The 25,820-nt window shown below is 40.0% G+C and overlaps 2 protein-coding genes and 1 pseudogene across 3 annotated transcripts in view; 2 read left to right on the top strand and 1 right to left on the bottom strand.

The window, feature by feature from the left end:
* Positions 1 to 4,460: 4,460 nt before the first annotated feature.
* Positions 4,461 to 9,453, bottom strand: Tmem69 (transmembrane protein 69). Its single transcript, XM_028784982.1, has 4 exons — positions 9,355 to 9,453; positions 7,445 to 7,519; positions 6,560 to 6,696; positions 4,461 to 5,708 (listed from the first exon to the last, which is right to left on the bottom strand). The coding sequence occupies exons 3-4, from the start codon at positions 6,599 to 6,601 to the stop codon at positions 4,995 to 4,997; spliced, it is 756 nt and encodes a 251-aa protein (XP_028640815.1). The 5' UTR covers positions 6,602 to 6,696; positions 7,445 to 7,519; positions 9,355 to 9,453; the 3' UTR covers positions 4,461 to 4,994.
* The window catches only part of Gpbp1l1 (GC-rich promoter binding protein 1 like 1), a 39,071-nt gene continuing 22,549 nt past the window's right edge, over positions 9,299 to 25,820 (top strand). Inside the window, exons 1-5 of one of the 2 annotated variants that reach the window (XM_028784961.1) lie at positions 9,299 to 9,431; positions 19,535 to 20,555; positions 21,346 to 21,458; positions 24,608 to 24,737; positions 25,302 to 25,588. In XM_028784961.1, the coding sequence (XP_028640794.1) occupies positions 21,399 to 21,458; positions 24,608 to 24,737; positions 25,302 to 25,588 (477 nt within the window). In that variant the 5' untranslated portion in view covers positions 9,299 to 9,431; positions 19,535 to 20,555; positions 21,346 to 21,398. Of the gene's footprint in view, positions 9,432 to 9,751; positions 9,869 to 19,534; positions 20,556 to 21,345; positions 21,459 to 24,607; positions 24,738 to 25,301; positions 25,589 to 25,820 lie in introns of those variants that run through there. The other variant, XM_028784970.1, reaches the window with a different exon arrangement.
* LOC114636880 lies at positions 22,550 to 23,376 on the top strand (annotated as a pseudogene).

Raw genomic sequence — 25,820 nt, 5'->3', positions numbered from 1 at the left:
TAAGTTCAAGAGTTCAAGGCCAGCCTGGTCTACAGAGTGAGTTCCAGGACAGCCAGGGCTACACAGAGAAACCCTGTCTCGAATAAAACAAAAACAAAAACCAAGGGGCTGGAGAGATGGCTCAGCGGTTAAGATCACTGAAAGAGCAGCCAGTGCTCTTAACCGCTGAACCATCTCTCTAGCCCCAATATAACAGATTTAAAGTATATATTTTATTTTTTATTTTTTTTAAAGATTTATTTATTTTATGTATGTGAATAGACTGTCTTCAGACACACCAGAAGAGGGCATCAGATCCCATTGCAGATGGTTGTGAGGCACCATGTGGTTGCTGGGAATTGAACTCAGGACCTCTGGGAAAGCAGTCAGTGCTCTTAAAGTATATATTTTAACAAGTCTTTTTTTTTTTTTTTTTTTTTGAGACAGGGTTTCTCTGTATAGCCTGGGCTGTCCTGGAACTCACTCTGTAGACCAGGCTGGCCTTGAACTCAGAAATCTGCCTGTCTCTGCCTCCCAAGTGCTGGGATTAAAGGCAGGTGTGCACCACCACCGCCCAGCTTAAAGTATGTATTTTAATTCACCTGAAAATTAGTATTTTGTAAGTATTTTGAAAATATGACTATCTTCTCTGGAAGACTAGGACAAAATCTTCGTTGGAGACTGTGACAAAATTTGAAATAATTGAATATAAGTAACCCAGAAACAGGAAAACACTTTCTCATGAAAATAGTTGAATAGGTCGGGCGGAGGTGGCGCATGCCTGCCTTCAATCCCAGCACTTGGGAGGCAGAGGCAGGCGGATTTCTGAGTTCAGAGGCCAGCCTGGTCTACAGAGTGAGTTCCAGGACAGCCAGAACTACACAGAGAAACCCTGTCTCAAAAAAACAAAAAAACAAAACAAAAAAAAAATAGTTGAATAGAATCTGAAGAACCTTTAAAAAAGTCAAGTTTTCCTTCCATATATTTAAATAAGAGAAAAACCAAAAACAAACAAACAAAAAAACCCAGTCATTTCAGACTGTTACATTACCTGATAAGCCCTTTAGAAATCCAAGCGAGGTCTGTGTGATGATGCACTAGTTGGCTATGGCTTCTGTTAACAGTATGTTACAGAAGTTCAAGCAAAAAGCTGAGAAGGTGGCTAGATGCTTAAATGTGAGGACCAGAGTTCAGATCTCATAAATTCACTACAGTGCTGGTTAGACATCTTTAGAGCAAGCTGCTATCCAGCCAATCCGTAAGAGCGACTTCTGGGTTTGACTGAGACCCCACATCAATGATTAAAATGGAAGAGTGACAGTGACAGAGAGTGGTTTCTGCTGTTTACCTTGGGCTTCCACATGTGCAAAATACACCTATGCGCACACCACACACACGAGAACGGGGGAAACTAAGTAGTACATTGTCTTCATACTTCTGGAGGCTAGAAATGTGAAATCAGTGAAATCAAAAGGAAGTTACTTCCTTTTAGGGCTATCTGCTCCATCCATCTGGTCTGGTTTGGTAGGTGGCCATTATCATATTCATATGATATTTATTCTTCATGGTCCCAAACATTCCCTTTTACAAAAATATTACTTATATCACATAAAAGCCCATCACAATCACAATATAACAAATTACATAACAATATAACTATGTAAAGGTTCCATTTCTGAAAGTCACATGATGTCTTACTAGGCATTAGTAGTTTAAAAGCTTAAAGAGTAGTTAAAAGCTAGGAACTGTGTAAAAAAGTAAACAAGTTGCCATTTTGATACATTTCTTTCTTTGTTCTAAGACTATTTTAGTGTTTGTAATCAAACCCACATAGACTAGATATTCAGTATGTTAACGTTGAACAGATGGGGAGAAATATGTATGATTATTAATTTATATACTATGCCATATAAACTTATCATATAAAACTGGCAAACTTCCTCAAAGTTGATATAGAACTTGAGTCTTCAAAAATTCAAATGTGGGGCTGGAGAGGTGGCTCAGAGGTTAAGAGCACTGGTTGCTCTTCTAGAAGTCCTGAGTTCAATTCCCAGCAACCACATGGTAGCTCACAAACATCTGCAACAGGATCTGATGCCCTCTTCTGGCGTGTCTGAAGACAGCTACAGTGTACTCATATACATAAAATAAATAAATCTTTAAAAAAAATTCAAATGTGTATGTATGTATGTATACACATCTATATCTATATGTGTCCAATAATAGTATTAGTAGCAACAGTGACTTTTCTTGATTTTACAGTCACCTGAACAAAATATGATGGAGACATCCTATATGTTCTATTAAAAAATAAATAAAAATCCTAGAAAACAGCAAAGTTCTATTACTGTGATACCTGCCACATTTTATTATTTTCTCAATCATCATCTGGAATGTAAATACTCTTACTCTAGTGTAACATTAAAAACATCGGAAAAGCACAGTCATTGTGTTGATATTTACTTTCATAATAGGAATTACTAGAAGAGAAAATGTGTGTATAATTTACTCATAAAACTTGGAAAGTGTTGGTTGACTGCGTATGTCAAAGATACAACATTCAAAAATAATTTCTTTGGACTTATACAACATAATCTTTGATCCTCCTGTCTTGACCTCCTAAGAGCTAGGATTGAAGACTCGTGTTATCACTCCCAATCTGTGGGGTACTGGGGAGCAAACTGAGGGCTTTGCATGATAAGCGAGTATTTTATCCGCCAAGCTACATTCCCAAGACCTTAGACTAGGCTTTCAAGTTAAAATCCAAATTGTTAGCCTGTAGGTGTATTGCTCAGAAGCAGTGCTTTTATACTGTATGAGGCACTAGGTTCAATCCCTACAACTATGAGAGGTGGAAAACCAAACCAAAGCCATGCTTTTGCCTATGTTTCATTATTTGAGACAGAGGCTCTATATGTAGTACTGGCTGTCCTGGAACTTGGTAAATACATCAGGCTGATCTAATTTTTGTTTTTTTGTTTTTTTTTTTTTTTTTTTTTTTTTTTTTTTTTTTGGTTTTTTCAAGACAGGGTTTCTCTGTATAGCCCTGGCTGTCCTGGGAACTCACTCTGTAGACCAGGCTGGCCTCGAACTCAGAAATCCGCCTGCCTCTGCCTCCCAAGTGCTGGAATTAAAGGCATGCGCCACCACTGCCCGGCCTGATCTAATATTTAAAACTTTTTATTGTAGTGTATATGAGTATTTTGTCTGCATATACATATGTGTACCACATATTTGCCTTATGCTCAAGGAGGCCATACCCAAACCTCAAAAACTATATAGTTGTTAGTGCAGTACAGATACTGACAACTGAACATGGGCTCTCTAGCAGAGAAGGGGGTGCTCTTAAACACTAAGCCATGTCTCTAGCCCTTTAGCTATTATTATAAAAGCTTCTGTACATTAAATGTGGTCCAAAAACAAACAAAAGCTAAGACACGTGGCCAGCTTTTCTGTGAGTGACTTTCCTCATTCCACTACTGCCTACCACCTTTAGAGCCACAGATCATTTCAGTTCATAAACTCATGTCAGGTAAAATAAGCTTAGACAAGCCAGGTGTAGTGGCTCATGCCTTTAATTCTAGCGCTTGGGAGGCAAAGATAGGCAGATCTCTATATGGTCCAGGCTAGCTAGCATGGCCTACATAGTGAGTTTCAGGACAGCCAGAGCTACATAGTAAGACCCTGTCTCAAGAAAACAAACAAAACAAAACAAACAAACAAAAGGCTTAGACATGCAATCCAGAAGTGCTATAAAAACTCGACAGAAATCCTTTTATTTTTAAGGTGTCACAAACTTCTTAGTAGTGCCTCAGTTAGGGTTTCCATCACTGTGAACAGACACCATGACCAAGGCAACTCTTATAAGGACAACATTTAATTGGGGCGCTTACAGGTTCAGAGGTTCATTATCATCAAGGTGAGAACATGGGCAGCACTGGCACAGCTGAGAGTTCTACATCTTGTTCCAAAGGCAACCAGGAGAAGACTGGCTTCCAGGCAGCTAGTAGGAGGGTCTCAAAGCCCACCCCCACAGTGACATACTTCCTCCAACAAGGCCACCCACCTAATAGTGCCACTCTCTGAGCCAAGCATATTCAAACACATGAATCTGGGGCCATACTTCTTCAAACCACTACAAGTAGGGTTCTTTTCATGAAATATGACTTCATGATTGCTAGACTCTAATAAAGGATTTTTCATCTTGTCTTTTACTGTTCTCAGTATATTTCAAAACACTGAAATGTTTCAGTTCATGACTATACAATTCACATACAAAAAATGTAAACTAACCTTATATGACATAAGGAATTAGGAAATTTTTCAAGATAAATTACTTAGAAATAATTTTTATAATCCCAACACTCAGGAGGCAAAGGCAGATGGATATCTGTAACTTTTTTTGGTTTTATTTTTTTGAGACAGTCCTGGATCTCACTTTATAGACCAGGCTGGCCTCAAACTCAAGAGATCCACCTGCTTTTGCCTCCTTTCTGCTGGGATAAAAGGTATATACTACTACCATCTGGCTAAAAGAAATACTCTTTAGGAAAAAAAAAAAGCAAACTAAGTATGAAGAATAAATTCCTATCAGTGGGAGGGGAAAAAAAAAAAGAGCCAAACAAGAGGAACAGAATTGTGATGCTAAAATGCAGCTCTACAGGGTAGAGATAGAGGCTCAATGCTCAAGACTATGTACTGCTAGGAACCCAAGTTTATTTCCCAGCCTAGATACTGAGTGGCTCAGAACTGCCCTAACGCTAGCTCCAGGGGATTCAACACCATCTTCTGGCCTCCACAGACACTGCAAATAATATCAAGAAAGTAGTTTTATAGCTGGGCGGTGGTGGCACACGCCTTTACTCCCAGCACTTGGGAGGCAGAGGCAGGCGGATTTCTGAGTTCGAGGACAGCCTGGTCTACAGAGTGAGTTCCAGGACAGGACTACACAGAGAAACCCTGTCTCAAAAAACCAAAAAAAAAAAGAAAGAAAGAAAGAAAGAAAGAAAGTAGTTTTACATTTCTACTTGACCAAGTCTCTTAGGCCCTTTTTCTGGATAAATATTTTCAAGAATTAAAATGACTACAAATGAGATAAAAGCCACTACTGTACTTATGATCCTTAAGGCTTTGAACCAGTTGGGATAATGTGGCAAGAGGAAAAGTTCATTGTGTAATGCTATCCCTAAACCTATTATTAACGTGACTATGGCTTCATTGAGTCTTTCAGAAAATAGGATGGCTATCCATGAAAACACAACAGGACTCATACTGCTAGCTAAATTAATGTAGTCTGGTTTGGCTGGACTACTTTCTGGCAGAGCAAAGCCCCACCTGACTCCTCCCAAGAAAGCTAGGAAACTGGCTCCATAAGCCATCTGAGTAAAAGCTAGTATGGGGATATAAGACTTCGTTATTACCATGAGGAGTGGTGGAGCAGTAAAGGGAATCAACCCCACCAGAGTTATATATAAGGCCGGCTTTGGGCTATCACGTAGATAAGTGATGGTGCTTGGTTTCTTGGGGGGAAGGACTGCCTCTTTCTGTTGCTTTTTAAAGTTGCATGGTGACACATGATAGCATTGTATCTTCCTCATACACACTTGAAATGACGTGGAAAGCCAAGTTCTTGGAGACAAAGAGGAAAAGTTCTGCAGAAGACATGTCTTAGGAGAAAGTATATCTATTCTGCTGGCTCTGAGTCTCACTGTAAAAGGGTTCTTCAGCATCTAGAAAGGAAACAGAAAAGTTTAAAAATAAGGACACATGGTACACAGAAATACATGCAGGCAAAACACCACATATATCAAGTAATAACTTGGGGGTTGGCTCAGTGATTAGGAGCACTGGCTGTTTTCCCAGTGGACCCAGGTTTGATTCCTGCCACATGTGGTGGCTTACAACCAATTGTAATTCCAGTCCCAAGGAGATCTTACACCTTCTTCTAACCTACACACACACTATATGCAGGTGGAACACTGACATACGTGTAGGCAAAACACCCATACACATTAAAAAAAAAACCCTCTAAAAATATGATTTTGAATTAAAAGAAAAAGGAACAGCTATTTACCAGTCTTGGGAAGCCCCCAGCAACATGCAGAGAATGATTTGATACTGGCTTTTACTCCTCTGTCTTCAGTTAGAATGCCTTTCTTTCAGGTACCTAGATGGGCAGTCTTCTTTTCTAACCTACTTATGTTATATAATCCTGTCTATTATTTTCTGGTAGGATTTATTCTTATTTCCATGTGTGTGGGTACCTTCAGAGGAAGTTTCAAGTCCTCTAAAGCTGGAGTAACCCACCACAGTTGAGCTACCCAATACAGGTGCTGGGATCAAACTAAGCCCCCAATATGTGCTTTCAACAAAGCTGAGCTGTCTCTCCTGGTTCTCTCTATTCTTGATATTCCCTATTTTCTCATTCCCTGATATAGAGTACTCCATAGCAGTTACTATTTGACATAGTAAACATTTTACTTATTTATAATTTGCCCATTGTTTTCCTTCTTCACTTGAATACATATGTATTTATATCTGCCATAGCCAGACAGTTATTGACAAATAGTATTCAACTAACCTTTGAAGATGCTCCAGAAATTTTCTGGATGAAGTAAAGCATTCTGGTGTCTACTCAAGAGTTTTGTCCAGGTAAGATGCAGTTCTGATTCATATATTTTTACGGTTGAGGGGAATGGCTGAATTTGAAGCAATGTCCTATACATAAAACAAGATATCACTTACCTACATTTTATACATTAATAAGAAGTCATGAAAATCTCTTCAATGAAATATGATTTATTTTGATTTATGTATTTATTTGTCAAAGAGTAATACATTAAGGAAATAAGTTTTGTTTTATTTTTGTTTTCTGAAAAATAATTTTAGTTTTAGCTATTTGGTTTAACAAAAAGAGCAATGTAAAACTGAACATCTGGACTTAGCAAAGATTTCTACCACTTTGTGATGTACCAGTTTTCTCATCTTTAAAACTGACAGTTATGCCTTTTGTTCCCACTAATTATCTATCCTCTTTAGTACTTCCGAGCTTTGGAATTTTTACACTAAAAAATGAGAGCAGCCACAAATACGGCTTTGTTGTGAACCAGGCAGTATAATTATATGTTTTCCATATATTAATTCTCAGTAACCAGTATAGCACATGTTTTCTAATTTTGGAAGATTACAATGTGACAGGCTGAAGCCCAGAGACAGAGGGTGATGTGGAGATTAAAACTAAAATGCCGTGGTCAATTCTCCCAATCCACGTAAGAAATGACTAAATGTTTTCATTTCACCATCACAAATTGGGAGCTTCAAGCTGACATTTTAGCGATAGGTAGGAGCGGAATTTAGATACAAAAGGTCCTTAAGACGCCTGGGATAACTATATATCTCCTATATTCCAATCCTCAGTGACCCCACCACCTTCCCAAAGTGTACCCTTGACAATCCTGTAACATACTTGCCACGATCTCACGGCGCACCAGAAACACAGAAGCAGCACTTCCGGCAACTGGAATCAAACAGCCCCCACTTCCTGAGGGCAAGAAAATGAGTCCGGATGGGAGCTTAAGGTAGCAAGTTCCGACTCTCTTTCCCTATTTGATTGCTTCCCTCCCTTAGTTATTTTACATTATTTTTAATGTGTGTGTTCATGCACTTTAGTTCCATGTGCTCACTGGGTCCAGAAGCCTGGATCCCCCACGGTATAGGTGTTGGGAGCCGACCTGAAGTTTTCTGTAAGATCAGCAAGCGCCTTTAACCACGGAGCTGCCTCTGAAGCCTCGAGGGCTAATCTAAAATATTAATTCTAACTGAAGTCGGGTTTCAGATAACTTACAAGTCTCTATTCCAGGATTTCTAATCAGTTTAATAGATAACAATTCAAGAAGATAGAGTACAATTTCTGAAACGACTCCAGTAACAGTAGTGGAAGAACCTAGGATGAAACTTAGAGTTGGCCGAATTGGTCTACGGAATTATTTTTTTAAAGATAATATCGCCTGGAACGCTTAACTTTGCAAATCAACGGGGTTGAGCCGATTGGACACATCTTCCTCCGCATTTGAGTCCTTTATTACTACTACTAGGGGAGAAAGAAGGAATGATTTTGTTTTTTATTCTCTTACTATTACCTATAAATTACATTGAGGAATACAGAGGACTAAGACCCAACATTCAAAATTCTATGAATCAAGGTGTGGCGTTCCGGGCTATGGGTTTAGAGGTCATCCAGGAAGTCACATCATTCTTGAATTTATCCAAGTCTCTTCTCCCACCCCCCAACCTGCCATCTGCCGGCCAAAGGAACAGACACTAAGTACTTCGAGCGTTCTTGGATCCTTGTGTAAAAAGCTGAAGACAAAAAGGAGAGTTCATTTACGTGAGGACCCTTTTTGGCAAGTTCCTCCATTCTAAGTAGTAAAACTAACTTTCTGAAACATTCGTTTCTACTGAGACGCAGCCGTCTGCCAGTTTTATTCCCTTCTCTGGCAAGGTTGTACGGTCCCTTCCTTTCATGCAATATCCAAGGGAATGCTAATAGACTGCTTGGGTTATTAGCAAAGACAGGGGTGGACCAGAAATCAACCCTCCGTTCTGGCGGCTCCGTGAAGCCTGCAAGGTCCATGAACTACAACTCCCGGCTAGTAGTGCGCCAACACCGCCGCGCATGCCTTTAGTCCGGGGGCGGGAGTGTGTGTGTGTGTGTGTGTGTGTGTGTGTGTGTGTGTGAGTGTGTGTGTGTGTGTGTGCGTGTGTGTTGCCCAGGGCTGGAGTTTCAACGGCGTGCGCATGTGAAAGGAGGAGCAAAGGTGTACAGAGCCCGAAAACATGCTCTTCCGTTACTTGTTAGCTAATTCTAGTAGTTGGTGAAGCATCTGGCTCACAATCGACGTGTGAGAAGGTGAAGAAAAAAAAATGGGTGGGGGAATAACTGGAACAAATATATCCACCCAAATTCACGTGCTCCCAAGCCGGAGGACCCGACAGGGAGTTATAAGGGGGCGTGCTGAATTCGGCTGGTTCTTGCCTCTAGAGCGGCACAAGGAAAGCCGAAAGGCTTTGTGGAAGGGAGAGTCGACCCGCACAGAGTCGCGCTGAAGGGCGCCGGGGGCGGGGCGGGAAATAACCGCTGAGGGAGCAGCCCAACGTTTACGGAGCGAGCCGCCGGCGTCCGGGCGGGGTCACGGAAGCAGGCCCTCACTCATGCGCATGCGCCTTTGCTAGGGGCGTGAAGGAGGCGGGCCGAAGCGGCAGAGGGAGGGCCCAGCTGGTCGTCGCTCCTCCTCCACCCGCTCTGCCCCCCTCCTGAGCCTTGTGGGCCGGGCAGCCATCTTGGGAAGAGCTTTGTTATGGTTGTGGGCTAGTCACCTCTGCTGGTCGGAGAAGCTGGGGACGAGTCCTCAGACGCCGCGTGTCGTCCTTGACCGTAGCCCCGCCGCTGCCGGGTGAGTGCGGGTTCTGGACACCGAGCAGAAGGAGACCTCGAGTCGTCCCGGCACGGGCTCCGCCGGCTGCCTAACTGGCCGTCTATGAAAACTAGTTGGAAGAAGGTCTTGCACAGGTGGTTGGGTGTGGGTCTGCCGGGGTGGACGAGAGGAACTGGGAGTCGTCTAGTTGGAACGTCCCCCCCCCCCCCCCCAACGGGAGGAGCCTTGCACACTAGCGTCGCCGCGGCGGTTCCAGAGCTCTCAGACTTCAACTTCAGTTCCCGGTCGGAAACGCTCACCTGCGGCTCCGGCTCCTTTCCAAGAGTTCCGGCTCGATAGTGGTTGAGTGATTTGGTTTACTCGGTGTTTTTATTCTTTTATTTTACCTTTCTTTAAGATAAGAGCCGAAGGCTTCTGTTTTCCAGTTAAGAGAAACTTAACGAGGAAAAAGTCGTGTAAGTCAAATGTGGAATATCTAGGGGAAAGGGAACTTCCACGCCCGGAGTCGCGGTTCTCCGGGGTAGAGAAACCTTTTCCTTCAGATTGATTGTCTTACCAGTTATCTACGAAACTCCGTCCCATTGGGGAGGATAATTGATTGGTTGAAATGGCTTAACCATTCCATGCTAAATCTCCCCAACCCATAAAATTAAAAAAGATACTGAATCTAAAATGGATGTGGCCTGGGGAAGTACCCTGTTTAAATGCTTAAATATAATAACGTTTTAGTTGTTTTTACCTATGGGACGTTGTAACTTCGGGATTTTTGTCTATTGGCGTCTTTGGAGAGGGTAGGTGAAAGCGAAGGTGAGGCTCAGGAAGTTTACTGCAAAAGTTTACATAAGAATGGGTGCGGTTTTTGTTTTTGTTTTTTGTTTTTTGTTTTTTGGTAGTTGTGAATAGCTCTGAAATTTGTGCTGTGGTATCAGTTTTGTCTGCCACTTTTGTACTCTGAAGTTGGCGTGTATAATGTGTTGAATAGTTTACCTTGGGTAACTCTTAGTTATCTGGAAAACCTGAAGTTAGTGGTGGTTCATGGTTTTTGTTTAGTAATAATCCACTTTCTTCTGTAAATCTCATTAAAAACTAAAGTATTAGACCTCTACTGAAAATTGTACCGAAAATTGTAGTTTGTTGGTGGTCGCATGTTTTTTGTTTGTTTTCTTTCAAAATGGGTTTCTCAGTGTAGTCCTGTTTATTCTGGAACTCACTGTGTAGTCCTTGCTGGGCTCGAACTCAAGATCCTGAGTCCTGAGATTAAAGGGTTTGTATTATTACTGTTGGGCTAGAGGTCTCAGGTTTTTTACGATAGTTTTCACCTCAGAATCCATGAAGTTTGGGCAGTTACAAAATAAAAAACAATTTTGCAAGTGAAAATATATTCAGAAGTGAAATTCTAGGTGACTGTGTCTCTTCCCCCCCTTCTTTTTAACTAAAGACAGTCTTTGCCTACAAAGCAAAACAAAAAGACCCTCCCAGAAGTGAAACAGAAACAGTAGCAAATTTTAATTTTTGGAAAGGTATAATTGAGTTGAAATTTCTGTCTATTCAAAAGATAAAATAGAATGCAAATTGTGGATCTTTGAAAATTCTTTCATAGAAGTTTCAATTACTTGTTATACATTCGTTTAGACAGGAGTTTTTGTTCTAGGAATTTTTTTATGTGTATGGTTATTGTGCCTGCATGTATTCCTGTGTAAATGTAAATGCAGGGCCCATTGAGGTCAGAAGACGACATTGGATCCCCTGGAACTGGAGTTAGAGTCAGTTGTGAGCTGCCTTATGGGTGCTGGGAGTAGAACCTGGGTGTTCTTGAAGAGCAACAAGTGCTCTCAACCGCCGAACCTTCTTTTCAACCCCAGGAAATGTTTATTTACTTAATTATTTTGTTGAGAGAAAATCATTTAAAGTTCTTTCTGAAAATTAGAATTGCTTTCTGTTTTGACATTTTACAGTACTAAATTCACCTTTTACCTTTTTTCTGAGTGTTCTAAAATGGCTTGCATTTATTTGTTGATCTGACTATTCTTTTGGTTGATTGTGGATAGTGTGCTTTCAGAATTCTTGAAATTGGGAGACAGAATGGGAAGCCTTTATTTTGAATTAACAATTCTTTTTGTTTGTTTTTTCGAGAAGGGTGTTTTTTCTGTATAGCCCTGGCTGGCCTGGAACTCACCCTATAGACCAGGCTGGCCTTGAACTGGAATCTACCTGCCTACGAATGCTAGAATTAATTAAAGGAGTACACCGTGTCTGGCTTTTTTTGTTTCAACCATTTCAATAATTTATACATGATAAGAAATCTATGAGTTTATTTTTGTGTATCTGTGTGTGTATCTATATACATATGCATAGAGACACACACTTTTTGAGACAGAGTCTTTCTATGTAGAACAGTGGTTCTCAGCCTTCTAATATTGAGACCCTTTTAACATAGTCTCTCATGTTGTGAGTAATTCCCACCATAAAATTACTTTGTTTCTACTTCATAACTGTAAATTTTCTGCTATTAGGAATTATAATGTAAACATCTGATCAATCCACGGGCTTCTCCCTTTCCTATGCTGAAATTAAAGGCATTCTCCACTGTGTCTGGCTACTTTTTATTTTCAGTGTGGGGGATTAAATCCAGTCTAGTGCATGCTACAAAACGTACTGTCACTAAACTATATACCACCAGCCTATAATTTATTTTATAATTCTATTATTAATGTGCATGAATATTTTGCCTGTGTGTATGTGCATCACATGTGTGTCTGGCTTCCTCAGAGGTCTGAGTTGGGCCTTGGATCCCTGGGACTGGAGTTACAAACAATTGTTAGCATGGGTTCTTAGAATTGAACTCAGATTCTCTGAAAGAACAAGCAGTCTTAACCACTGAGCCAAATCTCCAGCCCATTTATTTATTTATTTATTATTTGTTGAGCTAGCCCTGACTGTTCTGGAACTTTGTAAACTGCTGGCATTAAACTCAGAGATCTATCTCTGCTTCCCAGGTGCTGGGATCAAAGATGTGTACTACCACTGTCCACCTCCTGTGCACTCACTTTCTCTCTGAGAGGGAGGGAGGGAGGGGGGAAGGGGGAGGGGGAGAGAGGGGCCATTGGATCCCATTACATATGATTGTGAGGCACCCTGTTGCTGGAAATTGAACTCAGGATCTCTGGAAGAGCAGTGTCAGTGCTCTTAACTGCTGAGCCATCTCTCCAGCCCTAGTGTTGTTATTTAAGACCAGGTCTTACTAAGTTGTCATGGCAGGCCTTGTGAACCTCCTGCTTTGCCTCCTTTCAGGTAGCCACGATTGCATGTGTGTGACATCATGCTTTGCTAATCAGATGCGGTTTTTTTTTCTTTACTTTGAAGTTGAGAAAAATGAAGGTGAGACTGATTTGACTAGTAGACAAACCTAAGTAGACTGTTAACAGTGCTTGACTGCTGCCTTTAACTGGAGTGCTGTGTGTGTGTGTGTGTGTGTGTGTGTGTGTGTGTGTGTGTGTGTGTGTGATTTTATTCTTATGTGGTTGGTTGAGGTTTTTTGTTCCGTTGTGTTTTACTCTGTAGCCATGATTAGCCTGGAATTTGTTGTATAGATATAGTTGCATCAAACTCCCTAGAGATCTGCCTGCTTCTGTCTTCCTAGTGCTTACATTAAGCGTCTGTGCTATATCAGCCTTTGTTGATGGAGGTCGTACTGCCCCACCCCATCCCCAGTCCTGACTGCTTTTAAACATGAAAGTTAAACTGTTGTAACATCAAGCGGCATGAGCCATTTTAAGGCATCCTAACAAAAATGGTTTATTTTGTCTTTTTTTTTCCCCAGAGCTGAGGACCGAACCCAGGACCTCGCGCTCTACCACTGAGCTAAATCCCCAACCTCTCAAAAATGGTTTATAGAAAAGGCAAAATTTAGGGTAGACAATATAGCTCAGTTGGGTAAAGTTATGTGCTGCCAAGCCTTAGAGGATCTGAGCTTGATCCCTGAGATCCACATGGTGGTTAGGAGAGAATTGACTCCAGTAAATTGTCCTTTGACCTCCACACTCATACTGTGTGATTAAAAAAAGAAAAGAAGGGCAAATTTGAGCCAGGGAGATGGCTGAGGCATAAAGATTGTCTTATAAGCATGAGGACTTAGATTTCTATCTGTAGAACTCCTGTGCAAGCAGAGATAGGAGAATCCCTGGAAGCACGTGGACCTAGCATATGCAGCAGCAAATAAGACCCTGTCTCAGACAAGGGAAGACATGGACTGACATTGGAGATTGTCCTCTTAGCTCCAATGTGCAGTGGCACATGTTCACCTGCATTCATAGGAACACACACATCACATACACAGGTCTTTCTTTCAAAAAGAAAAGGCACATTTGAATTTGTGTTGTGGGAGGATCTTGGTATACAGGTAAGATAATATTTACTTTGTAAGTCATTGTAATTGGTGTTATCTAGAATTTAGCTTGTTTTTGTTTATGCTTGAGATCAAACACTTCAAATGACTATTAAATCAAACCTGGTGATTTCTGTTTGCTACTGCACTCTGCCTCAAACAAAACTACCCACAGTCAAAATACTAAAAAATGATTTTATAAGAGAAGAACTTCTTCTGTACAGAGGTATACGTTAATTGTAAGGTTAATTCATTACCTAATATGAGTTGAATTTTATAGGTGATTTCAAGTACACTAAAGTTATAGAAAGGCAACTGTTACTTTATATCCCTCTACTAAAGCAATCATCAGCCCATAACTGGTTTGTTTGGCAAACAAATTTTTCAGCAAAACAGGCATTGGAAGTAGTACTGTTAGCACAGATTTTCATGTACTGGTGCTGGGAGTATCTCGTACATCATAAAGCAGTTATTTCCACAACAAAAAAAAACTTTACAGTTTGCCAGCTGAAGTATAAACATACAGGATAACAGCATAGCTATAATTTCCTTTTTGAGGGAAGGTGGGATGATAGACCATGGCGCTGGTTCTAGGGATCTGGCCTAGGGCTTTGTACATGACATACTACCAGTGAATTACACACCATTAGCCTAATAGTCTTTCTTAAAGAAATTGATTTTAAAATCCTCATTAAGTTTATCTTCCTTTTCTGTGAATAATCAGCCTACTTTGCTTTGTAATTAAGACTAAAGGCCAAATCACTGGACTGAAAAAAATATTGAACATAAGGTTTAAGATTGGCTGTACTTTACATTTGACTTGAAAACCCTTGTTTGCATTTAAAAGTTTAACTTTTCATTTACTTTTTTGGTATCTGTAGATATATTTATAGAATAATTAACATCTATTTTTAAGTCTCATTTTTAATATTTTTACTTATTTGTTTCTATGAGTGTATGGAATATGAGTGTTTTTGGAGACCAGAAGAGGGCTTCAAATCCCTTGGAACTGGAGTTACAGGCAGTAGTGAGCTTCCTTGTAATTACTGGAAATCAAGCTCTATTAATATCTATTTTAAACATGTGCTAAAAGGAAAAAGATTTTATATTAGGCTCGCTCTTTCTTCCTTCCTTCCTTCCTTCCTTTCTCTCTTTCTTTCTTTCTTTCTTTCTTTCTTTCTTTCTTTCTTTCTTTCTTTCTTTCTTTCTTTTTTTTGAGACAGGGTCTTAACTATCCATAGTCTGCCTTTGTCTCCCGGGTGCTGGGATTAAAAGCATATGCTATTACACCTGGCACATTGAACTCTAATTATTTTTTCATATTTATTTGTGTGGGCATATGCATGCCTTAGTACATATGTTGAGGTCAGAGAACAATTTTTGGAGTAGTTCTTTGCTTCTACCATATAGGTCCCCTGGATGGAGCGCAGGTTGTTGGACTTTTCCATTAGGTGCTCATGAGCACTGAGCCAGCCTCCTGGCCCTATGTTGGACTCCTATGACACATAAAGCATTTGGAGAGTTGACTCAATGGTTAAGACCACTTACTGCTTTTGCAGAGGACCTAGTTTTGGTTCCCAGCATCTATGTGGTGTCTCACAGTCTTCTCCAGTCTCAGGGCTTTGTGCATGCTAAAGAAGCACTCTAAGCTGAGCCACATCTCTTCTTGAGAAGAGATTTTTTTTTTTTTTCTAAGTAAATGTTTTATATTGTATGTGTCACCATGCTCTTGTGAAGGTCAGAGGACTTTTTAGGAATTGGTTGTTTGAAAATAATTTCTAGAAGTAATTCTAAGATTCTAAGAAAAATCCTCATGAGGGAAAAAAATCTTTTGCATAAATAGACCCTTTCACAGTCAGTGCAGTTTGAAATTATTGATAAAAGTTAGCTCTTTTTGTTTTCAGATAAACAGAGTCTCTGTAGTTTAGGCTGGCCCAGGACTCTTTGATAATCCATCTTCTTTAGTGCTAGAACTATAGGCATGAGCCACCATGCTTGAGTGAAGAAAATATGGTGATCTTTACTGAATAACTTGTTTGTAACATGTTTAGTGTAGTGACTTTTAGAGCAGGTGTAAAAAAAAAAAAAACACATTTTTTTCTGCTTTTAAAATCTCAGGGTTTTAATATTTAGACATTAAGGATTTAACAGAATTCTTGATCCTGAGTTAATTTTCCAGCATTGTAAAAAGAAAAGTGAATACCCTTAAAATTTCATAAACAGCACAGTAGGTAACTCACTCCTGTGATCCTAGCCCTTGGGGATGAGGAGGCAATAGGACCTGGTTCACAATCATTCTCTGCCTCATGCATAGTGAGTTAGTTGGAGGCCAGCCTGGACTAAAAAGCAAACAGGGCTGGGGCTCAGCAGTGAAGAACAGTTGTTGCTTTTGCAGAGGACCCAGGTTTGGTTCCCAACAACCACATTGTGGATCACAACTGTGTGCAATTGTAGTTCTAGGGATCTGATGCCCAATTCTGACCGGCATGTATACCACACAGCACATGATATACATAAATACAAACACGCACACAAAAATCATTTTAAAGCCGGGCAGTGGTGGCACACGCCTTTAATCCCAGCACTTGGGAGGCAGAGGCAGGCGGATTTTTGAGTTTGAGGCCAGCCTGGTCTACAGAGTGAGTTCTAGGACAGCCCAGGCTACACAGAGAAACCCTGTCTACAAAAACACAAGAAAGAGAGAGAGAGAGAGAGAGAGAGAGAGAAAGAGAGAGAGAGAGAGAGAGAGAGAGAGAGAGAGAGACAGAGAGAGAGAGAAGAGAGAGAGAAAGAAAGAAAATAATTTTAAAGAAAAGCCAACTACTACCAACAAAAAACATGTTTCATGATCCTGCCTAAATATAGCACTCTTAATGATCTGAATCTTAAAAACCAACAGGAATGCTCAGATTGCATCTAGTAATAAGTACGCTTCTCTGTTTTATAGTCTGTGCTCTGGTAGAATTTATCTTAACTTTTAATATTTTTCATTTGGAACTATTTGATTTTAGACTTAGTTTTTAGTTATTTGATAATAGTATTAGGTTTGCTTGCATTAAACGTTTGTGTCCTTTGAATGTAACAAAGCATTAGAAGACTATCAGAGAAAGGTTGCAAATGTTACTATTTATTACTTTCTGAAAATTTCAGGAAATTTTTTGGAGCGGGTACAATGATAGCACCTATCACTGGCAGGATTTTTGTGTTAGTCTACTAATTAATTTTTTTTTTTTCGAGACAGGGTTTCTCTGTGTAGCCCTGGCTGTCCTGGAACTCACTCTGTAGACCAGGCTGGCCTCGAACTCAGAAATCTGCCTGCCTCTGCCTCCCAAGTGCTGGGATTAAAGGCGTGCGCCACCACCGCCCAGCTCTACTAATTATTTTTTAAGATGATCTTTATTGCTTTTTTTAAAATTATATTTTACATTTTGTGTGTGTATAAGTTGAGAATCTGTTTTCTTTTTTTACTTTATGGGTTCTAGGGATTATAGTTGGTTAATCAGGTTTGGTATCAGACTCTAACATCTGAGCCAGCCCATAGTATTTGTTTTAGCTCCTTTTATATTGACATTTTATTAATTTTACTGGAAGAGAGTGCTGAAGAGGCTGTGTACATGAATATGCGTACCCAAGCTGTGCCAGTGAGCTACAAAGAAGTAAAGACAATTGAGAATTCATTCCTCTGGCAATTGTTGCATTGCTAACTGGAGCAGTTTCCTAAGCCAGCTCTTCCCTGTGTTGTGAATATGATATTGGTTTCAACTGCTTAGTTTCTGTTGTTGTTTTATATATTTGCCAAATCAAAGTCTCCTAATTCTCTGAACTTCAGTGGTGTTTTGGTAAATTTCTTTCCTAGTTAAGGTACCTAAGTTTGGTTTCTTTTTGTTTTGTTTTCAGCTAAGGGCCTTGATTTGTAGAATTTGCTTTCTCTAGTATGTTTAATTTTTTTTTTTTTAAGAATTTACTTACTTTTATTTTATGTGCATTGGTGTTTTACCTGCAGGTATGTCTGGAAGAGAGTGTCAGATCTCCTAGAACAGGAGTTAAAGACAGGTGTGAGCTGCCATGTGGGTGCTGAGAATTGAATCCAAAGGAAGGGCAATCAGAGATATTAACTGCCTAGCCATCTCTTTGGCCCCAGTTTTATTACTTCTCTTTATGGTAGTTTTTTGTTTGTTTGTTTGTTTTGAGACTATGGTTCTATGGCCTTGGCTGTCTCAGCACTCAGAGATTCTCCTGCCTCTGCCTCCTGAGTACTAGGATTAAAGGTATGCACCACCACTTCTGGCAGGTTATTTTTTAAAAGTACATAAAATACGGGTTTTATGATGACATTCTTACGTTTACAATTGTACTTTAGTTATATTTGACCTTATCACTCTCTCTTACCCTTTCCTACTAATCTTCCCCTCCCAAATTATCCTCTTTCTTTTATGTCCTCCATGTTTAAATGTAGATTTCCCATATGAGAGAAGACACAATATTTGTCTCCCCATTACCTTCTCCTCCTCCCCTTCCTCCCTATATCAGTTACTTTTTTGTTGCTATGATCAGAAAGTAACTTACAAAATAAAGAATTACTCCAGCTCATTGTCCCATGGGGAAGCAATGGCTCAGTGGTTAAGAGCTCTTTATAAAGAACCAAGAGTTCAGTTCCCAGCAGCCATTTCAGGCAGCTCACAGAGTATTTGTGACTTCAGTTCTGGGAGATCCAAATCTCTTACTTCCAAACTCGTATGCATATAATTAAAAATAATAAAACTTTGAAGAGTTTTTTTGAGCAAGGTCTTACTATGTTGCCCTGGCTGGTCTGGAACACTAAAAAATTTAGTATGGTTTTCCCTAAATTTTGTCCCTAAATTTTGTCTTATAAACAGTCCTGATTAAAAAAAACTAAATTGCTGGACAGTGGTGGCACTCACCTTTATTCCTAGCACTTGGGCAGCAGAGGCATTTCCTCACAGATATGTTTATTATCATCAACTTAGTATTTTGTAGTCCATGAACTTAACACAGTAATGCAGATTTGTCAGCAGAACAGAACCTGCCCAAAGATACAAACTTTTCTATCAAAAAATAACTCCTGGAAGAATGTTGGGAATTGGGCAAAGAAACATTTGAGTCCTCTTAGTTCATATCAAGTTAGATAAGAAAGAGCTTTATTTGTTTCTAAACTGATAATTATCTAAAATATGTACAGTATAAATAAATGAGGTGACAGATTGTCTTAATGATCTACCTTTGGATAATACCTAATAATTAGTGATGACATTGGCAATGTTTCCTTCCACCCACTATATGGGTTGACCAATTTGGTAACATGAAAATCTAGATGAAAAAGACCCAGTAATTGGCATTTCTGAATACCTTTGATGGCTATTTAGAGAAATGGGTGGGTTTGTTTGTTTGTTTGGTTTGTTTGGTTCTAAATCTATGGTCAAGCAAGATGTATAAAATCTTTAAAGGACTTAAAAAGGTTAGGTGTGGTATGATATGCCTGCAGTCTGAGCTGCTTAGAAGACTGAGGTAGGAGGCTGTTAGGTAAGGGACAACCTGAGAAGCATAGAAATTTTCTTGTCTCTACAACAAAAAGACTTGTGACACATTAAATAAATACCTAAATTGAATGTAAGGGATTGACTCTCAAGGTCTTGCTTTGATTGATATTCATTAGCAGTTAGGTGTGACTGGTCTTGGTTCTTCTAATTATGTGCTTTCTTTTCTTTTTTTCCCTCAGAGATTGGCAGACTCAAGTGGCCTTTCTAATGTTTGAGTAATGATGGAGATGGACCCAAATTCGATAGTGATTTCTTCAATAAAGCAATAGAAGATTCTTCATATCACTTCTGGAAGCGCAGTTCAGTTTTTGGGAAGGAGGAGAACAAGTGAAATACAGAAAATTAATAAGAAGAAAACCTCATTTTGGAATTCTCTTTCTCCTTGACCTTTATCTTTTCTACTTATAATTTTGCTTTGAATGTATAAATAGTAAAGACCAAAGAAATAGAATATATATTTAGGAGCTTTATACCAAGAAATTTGCCTTGAAAGCTGCTATTCTGTGGCAAGAAAACTATATGAAGTTTCTGTTGGATTCCTTTCTCAAAAAACAAAACAAGACTTCTTACATCTTTAGATTTTGAAGGTTAAAACTGATAAAAGCAAATATATCTGCACACTGCTTTAAGCAGTTGTGTAAGATAATGAGATTTGTGTTTTAAAAGCTTTAGTTGTGGATATTTTGCCACTGGAATTGATTGCGCAGAAGCTCTCTTACAGTGCTTTACTATTACATTTTTGACCTGTCACCTTGATGACATTTCTTGCCCACACCTAGACCACTTGTCTTTCTAGCCATGACCTTGTTATGAACAGTGTTTGTACTCACTGGGCAGATGTCCATGTTTTGCCTATTTAAGCAACATTATAGTGCCATTACTCAAGGAAGTTGAATGAGGTGAACATAGACATAGCTTTCCCCCCTCTCCCCCCTTTTTTAAATGTAACACATAACTTTTTATGTCCCCCTTCCCCTTTCCCCTTCCCCTTCCCCCTTTGGAAAAGTGTCAGGAACTAGGTATTCAGGATGAGCAATTGAGAGGAGTAAGAGGGTGGGCCACACAGAGCTGGGCTTCTTTGTGCTTCATCACAAGGCGTACTGCTGGCCAGGCTATTTTGGCACCCTTTTTACAAGAAAACCTCGTGGAAGATACAGGTGGCAACTTTGGATACAGGACCACAGAGGTGACACTCTGAGGGTAAATATTCTTGTGTCTTAATTTTTGGAGAGAACATACATGGGTTATGTGTCATGAAAAAAATATGTTTTGTTGTGCTGTGAAGTATTTAGTTTTCGGGGAGAATATCAGTAATTCAGGTACACTAGTGAATCTCAGGAAAACTGATAGAAGTTGATATGTGAGAAAATGTTCCTAAGATAAATGAAAAAGTGCTTGAGAAGTTCTATAGCAGTGACCTACTTAATGCTTCGACCCAATAATACAGGTCCTCATGTTGTGATTGCTAATCATAAAATTATTTTTATAACTAAAATTTTGTTGCTGTTGTGAATTATAAATAACTGATGAGACCCCTGTGAAAGTGTCTCTTGACCACAAATGGGGTCTTGGCCCACAGGTCGGGAACCAGTGTTCTATATGTATCTATTGTAGGTGGGTTTTTTATTGTTTTTTAGGCAAAACTCAAGAATGCATTTGCTTCCTTCCTATAATGTTCTTTTTTTTGTTTGGGGGGGGGGTTGTTTCCAGACAGGGTTTCTCTGTGTAGCCCTGGCTGTCCTGGAACTCATTCTGTAGACCAGGCTGGCCTCGAACTCAGAAATCCACCTGCCTCTGCCTCCCAAGTGTGTAATATTCTTTCTTTCCATCATATTTGTGTTATTTAGAATTCCCAAGATTTGGAATCTTGAAAAGTAGTCTGTGGAGAGTTTTCAGGGTTTAAATCTTTTGTAAAGGAGGTTAATTACAGACTCCTTTACACGCTGGTGTCGTACTATTAGAATCATGAGTGATTTGTGTTCTCATTCAGATCCTGGCCATGAGGTTGGATGCCTCATCTTGCTGAAAAGACACTGGACCTAAATGGCGCAGCATGACTTTGTTCCTGCTTGGCTAAATTTCTCAACGCCACAGTCAGCTAAGGTACTGTCTTCATTCCTTTGGTAACTACCCAAACATACCAGTTCTAGCCATCCTGAGTGGTGTGTGGCTTCTGTTTTGTGTTTCAGGCTGTGTTGCTGTTTTTGTTTTGGTTATTTTGAGGAGAGAGTTGTGTTTTATTTTTCATGTATATCCTACTTTTCCTTGGGATTTCAAACATATTGGGGCTGGAGAGATGGCAAGAACAGTTAAGATCATTCTCTGCTCTTGCAGAGGATACAGGTTTGACACCCAGAATCCACAGGGTAGCTCGGAACCATATAACTTCAGTTCCAGGGGATCTGACTCCCTTTGATCTTTTTGGACACCATGCCTGCATGTGATACACATAGATACATAACATTCAGGCAAGATACTTATACATGTAAAATAAATCTAAAAACGTCTTTTAAGAAAAAAGTGTATGGGGATTGGAGATTTAGCTCAGTGGTAGAGTGCTTGCCTAGCAAGCACACGGCCCTGGGTTTGGTCCTCAGCTCTGGGGAAAAAAAAGTGTATGAATAACTATTCAGTTCACATTAATATGTACCTTAATGCCAATATGTCTATTTTTCTAAAGGTGCATGTATGTATATAGATGCGCAAATGCACTTGAAAGCCTTTTAAAAATGACTGGTGCAGGTCTGTGTTTACAGGTTAGGAAAATGTGGAATCTTGGTTTTTCTGTTCAGCACATAAACCCGAAAAGGTTCTGTTCAAGGAAGGTCGAATGCTAGTCAGTGAGTGCTTTGCTTGTGCCTTCTCCTCACATGTAGATAGTTCCAGAAAAATTCAGGGAGGGTGTTTGCATTGACCCTTCTTTAAAAACAATCTCATAATCATATTTAGGATGTCCATTTTTAAACATCCCATATTCTAGTGATGCTGACAAATCAGCCATCAGAACCACTTACAGGTAACAGATATATAGAAACCTGGGGAGAAGGCTGCTTGTAAAGTGCTTGCTGCACAAGCATGGCAGTCAGAGTTTGCCCCACTTTCATTAAAACCTAGGAAGGTGCAAACCCACCAATAATTCCAGTATTAATACCAACACTAGGGAAATAGAAACAGGATCCCCAGCTGAGTAAGCAAACTCCAGGTTCAGTGATAGTTCCTGCATTGGTAAATAAAGTGTAGAGGAAAGCAAAGCAGAAAATACATATTATGTCAACTTCAGGCCTCTGTATACTCACAGGTGCCCAGATAGCCACTCACATACACATCCCGAAAAGAGTTTTAGTATAAAAATTTATGAGGCTTTGCAGACACCGCTATCACTTTTTGCTGCTTGCTGCAGCCATGGTCAACCCCACTGTGTACTTCGACTTTGACATCACGGCCGATGACGAGCCCTTGGGCCGCGTCTGCTTCAAGCTGTTTGCAGACAAAGTTCCAAAGACAGCAGAAAACTTTCGTGATCTAAGCACTGGAGAGAAAGGATTTGGCTATAAGGGTTCCTCCTTTCACAGAATTATTCCAGGATTCATGTGCCAGGGTGGTGACTTCACACGCCATAATGGCACTGGTGGCAGGTCCATCTATAGAGAGAAATTTGAGGATGAGAACTTCATCCTGAAGCATACAGGTCCTGGCATCTTGTCCATGGCAAATGCTGGACCAAACACAAACGGTTCCCAGTTTTTTATCTGCACTGCCAAGACTGAATGGCTTGACGGCAAGCATGTGGTCTTTGGGAAGGTGAAAGAAGGCATGAACGTTGTGGAGGCCATGGAGCGTTTTGGGTCCAGGAATGGCAAGACCAGCAAGAAGATCACCATTTCCGACTGTGGACAACTCTAATTTCTTTTGACTTGCGGGCGTTTTACCCATCAAACCATTCCTTCTGTAGCTCAGGAGAGCGCTCCCACCCCATCTGCTCACAATACCCTGTAATCTCTGCTCTCACTGAAGTCTCACTGGGTTCCATATTTTCCTCATTCCCCTTCAAGTCTAGCTGAATTGCAAAGTTAAGTTTATGATTATGAATAAAAACTAAATAAGAAAACAAAATTTATGAAATAGGAGTATTAGAATTAATCTATGATCGTTAAAATCTTCTTCCTTCCTTCCTTCCTTCCTTTCTTTCTTCTTTTTTTTTTTTTTTTTGGTTTTTCGAGACAGGGTTTCTCTGTGTAGCCCTGGCTGTCCTGGAACTCACTCTGTAGACCAGGCTGGCCTCGAACTCAGAAATCAGCCAGCCTCTGCCTCCCAAGTGCTGGGATTAAAGGTGGGCGCCACCATCGCCCGGCTTAAAAGCTTCTTTCTTTTATGTAAATTTAAAGATTTAATCTCCCTGAATTTTTTCCTCTCATGAATAAATAAGTAAATGGGGCTGATACTAAAATTACAGTGTTGCCACAAATATGAAATAATGTTTAGAAGTATTTTAAAACTATGGTAACACCTTAGTAGAGGATCTTGGCTGTACTCCCAGTACTCTAAAAGCTGAGACAGGAAGATTGCCATGAATCCGATGTATAACTGTGGGCCTTTCTATACCTGCCCTCTCTCCTGAATAAAGACATGGAGGCCTTTATTTACAGTGCTTTCACTGCTCTCCAGCTTGCTCTTAACTTACATTAACCTGCTGGTACCATTCTATGTCTGTGGCTGAGCTGCCTCTCCTCAGTTTCATACATCAACTTCCTTCAAGTCTTCCCACCTTTGACTTTTTCCTAGAGTTCCTCTCTCTTTGCTGGGTGTCCCGCCTTCTATTCTACCTTTTGCTATAGGCCATAGGCTTTTTTATTTTAACCAATCAGAAGGCACCTTAGGTAGGCAGGGAAGGACAGAGTCATATGTTCACACAATGCATATAAACATCCATAAACTGATGTAAACCAGGTTATATACTTAGTTCTAGGTTACAGAATAAGACCCTGACTCAAAAGACAAAAATTGTAGTAAACCTATTATGATAGTTCACATCTATAATATACTTTTTATTTATTTGTTTAGTTTGGAGACAGGGTGTCCCCATGTAGCTGGCCTCAAACTCATGGCAGTGGCATCTCAGTCTTCTTAGTGCTGATATTATAGACATTGTACTACTAGAATAGACTGTTACTTATTTTTGAACCACTGACCTAGAGCCCAATAAGCTACTGAAAGAAACTGAATCTTTGCCTCTCTATACTTTATAATGTTAGTCATCTACAGCCACCTTTGACAAACACGGAGAGCACCTATCCCGTGGAGAAGGTAGATTTGGAATAAGCCGTCGTCGACATAATTCTTCTGATGGCTTTTTTAACAATGGACCTCTGCGGACTACAGGAGGTGAGTTAAATCCAGCTGTTGTGATCATAGATTTAACCTACTACTTAAGGCCAGGCATGGTAGTGAACACTTAACCCCAGAACTCAGACGGCAGGCAGATATCTCTGTGAGTTTTAGACTAGTCTAATCTACCTATTTCCAAGACAGACAAGGCTAAATAAATAGTAAGACCATGTCTCAGACCAAAATAAAAACAACAGTAAACTGCTATTTACACTAAACTCAGGCTGGCTATATGCCCATAATCCAAAAATAGTCATTACCTAGTTTCTACACCTGTTTCTAGGATCATTTTTACAGTTGAAGAACTAATTTAGAGGGGCCGAAGATTTAGCTCAGTGGTATGCACACTTTCCCTCAGTGGAGCTCTAGCACCAGAAGGCTGGGAGAATTGCCTCACAAAGAATGGTGCATTTATTGGTTTCTTTGTGTGGATTTCTCTTTTAAAATGTTTCCTAAAGCCCTTTTGGAAATAAGTTTGACCAAATCAAGATGCATCTAGCCCAGATATTTTTGAATTTATATAAGAAACAACTAATGCCTTACTTTCTCTTGCTATTTTAGATTCTTGGCACCAACCCTCCCTGTTCCGCCATGATTCTGTTGACTCTGGTGTCTCTAAGGGAGCATATGCTGGAACCACAGGGAATATATCTGGTTGGCACGGCTTTTCTAGAGGTCATGATGGTATGAGCCAACGTAGTGGAGGTAGTACAGGAAACCACCGACACTGGAATGGCAGCTTCCACTCCCGGAAAGGCTGTGCCTTTCAAGAAAAAACACCAACTGAGATTAGGGAAGAAAAAAAAGAGGATAAAGTAGAAAAGTTACAGTTTGAAGAGGAAGACTTCGTAAGTACGAAACTTTAAATGGCAAACAAATGATGCCTTTAAAACACAAGGTCCTAATTAATTTAATATATTTATTTGCAACAGGGTCTCTATGTAAACGAGGCTGACATTGAACTCATAGAGATGTGCCTGTCTCTGCCTCCACAGTTCTGGAATTAAAGACATGCCACTGTGGTCAGCTCAGGACTCATATGAATTTTTTTCTGTCTGTTCAGTCACCTTTATCATAAAA

The sequence above is a fragment of the Grammomys surdaster genome, unplaced genomic scaffold (assembly GCF_004785775.1).
Source record: "Grammomys surdaster isolate TR1022 unplaced genomic scaffold, NIH_TR_1.0 100, whole genome shotgun sequence".
NCBI classification, from domain to species: domain Eukaryota; kingdom Metazoa; phylum Chordata; class Mammalia; order Rodentia; family Muridae; genus Grammomys; species Grammomys surdaster.
The sequence above is the reverse complement of the archived record's forward strand: the minus strand, read 5'-3'. Positions and strand labels throughout refer to the sequence as shown.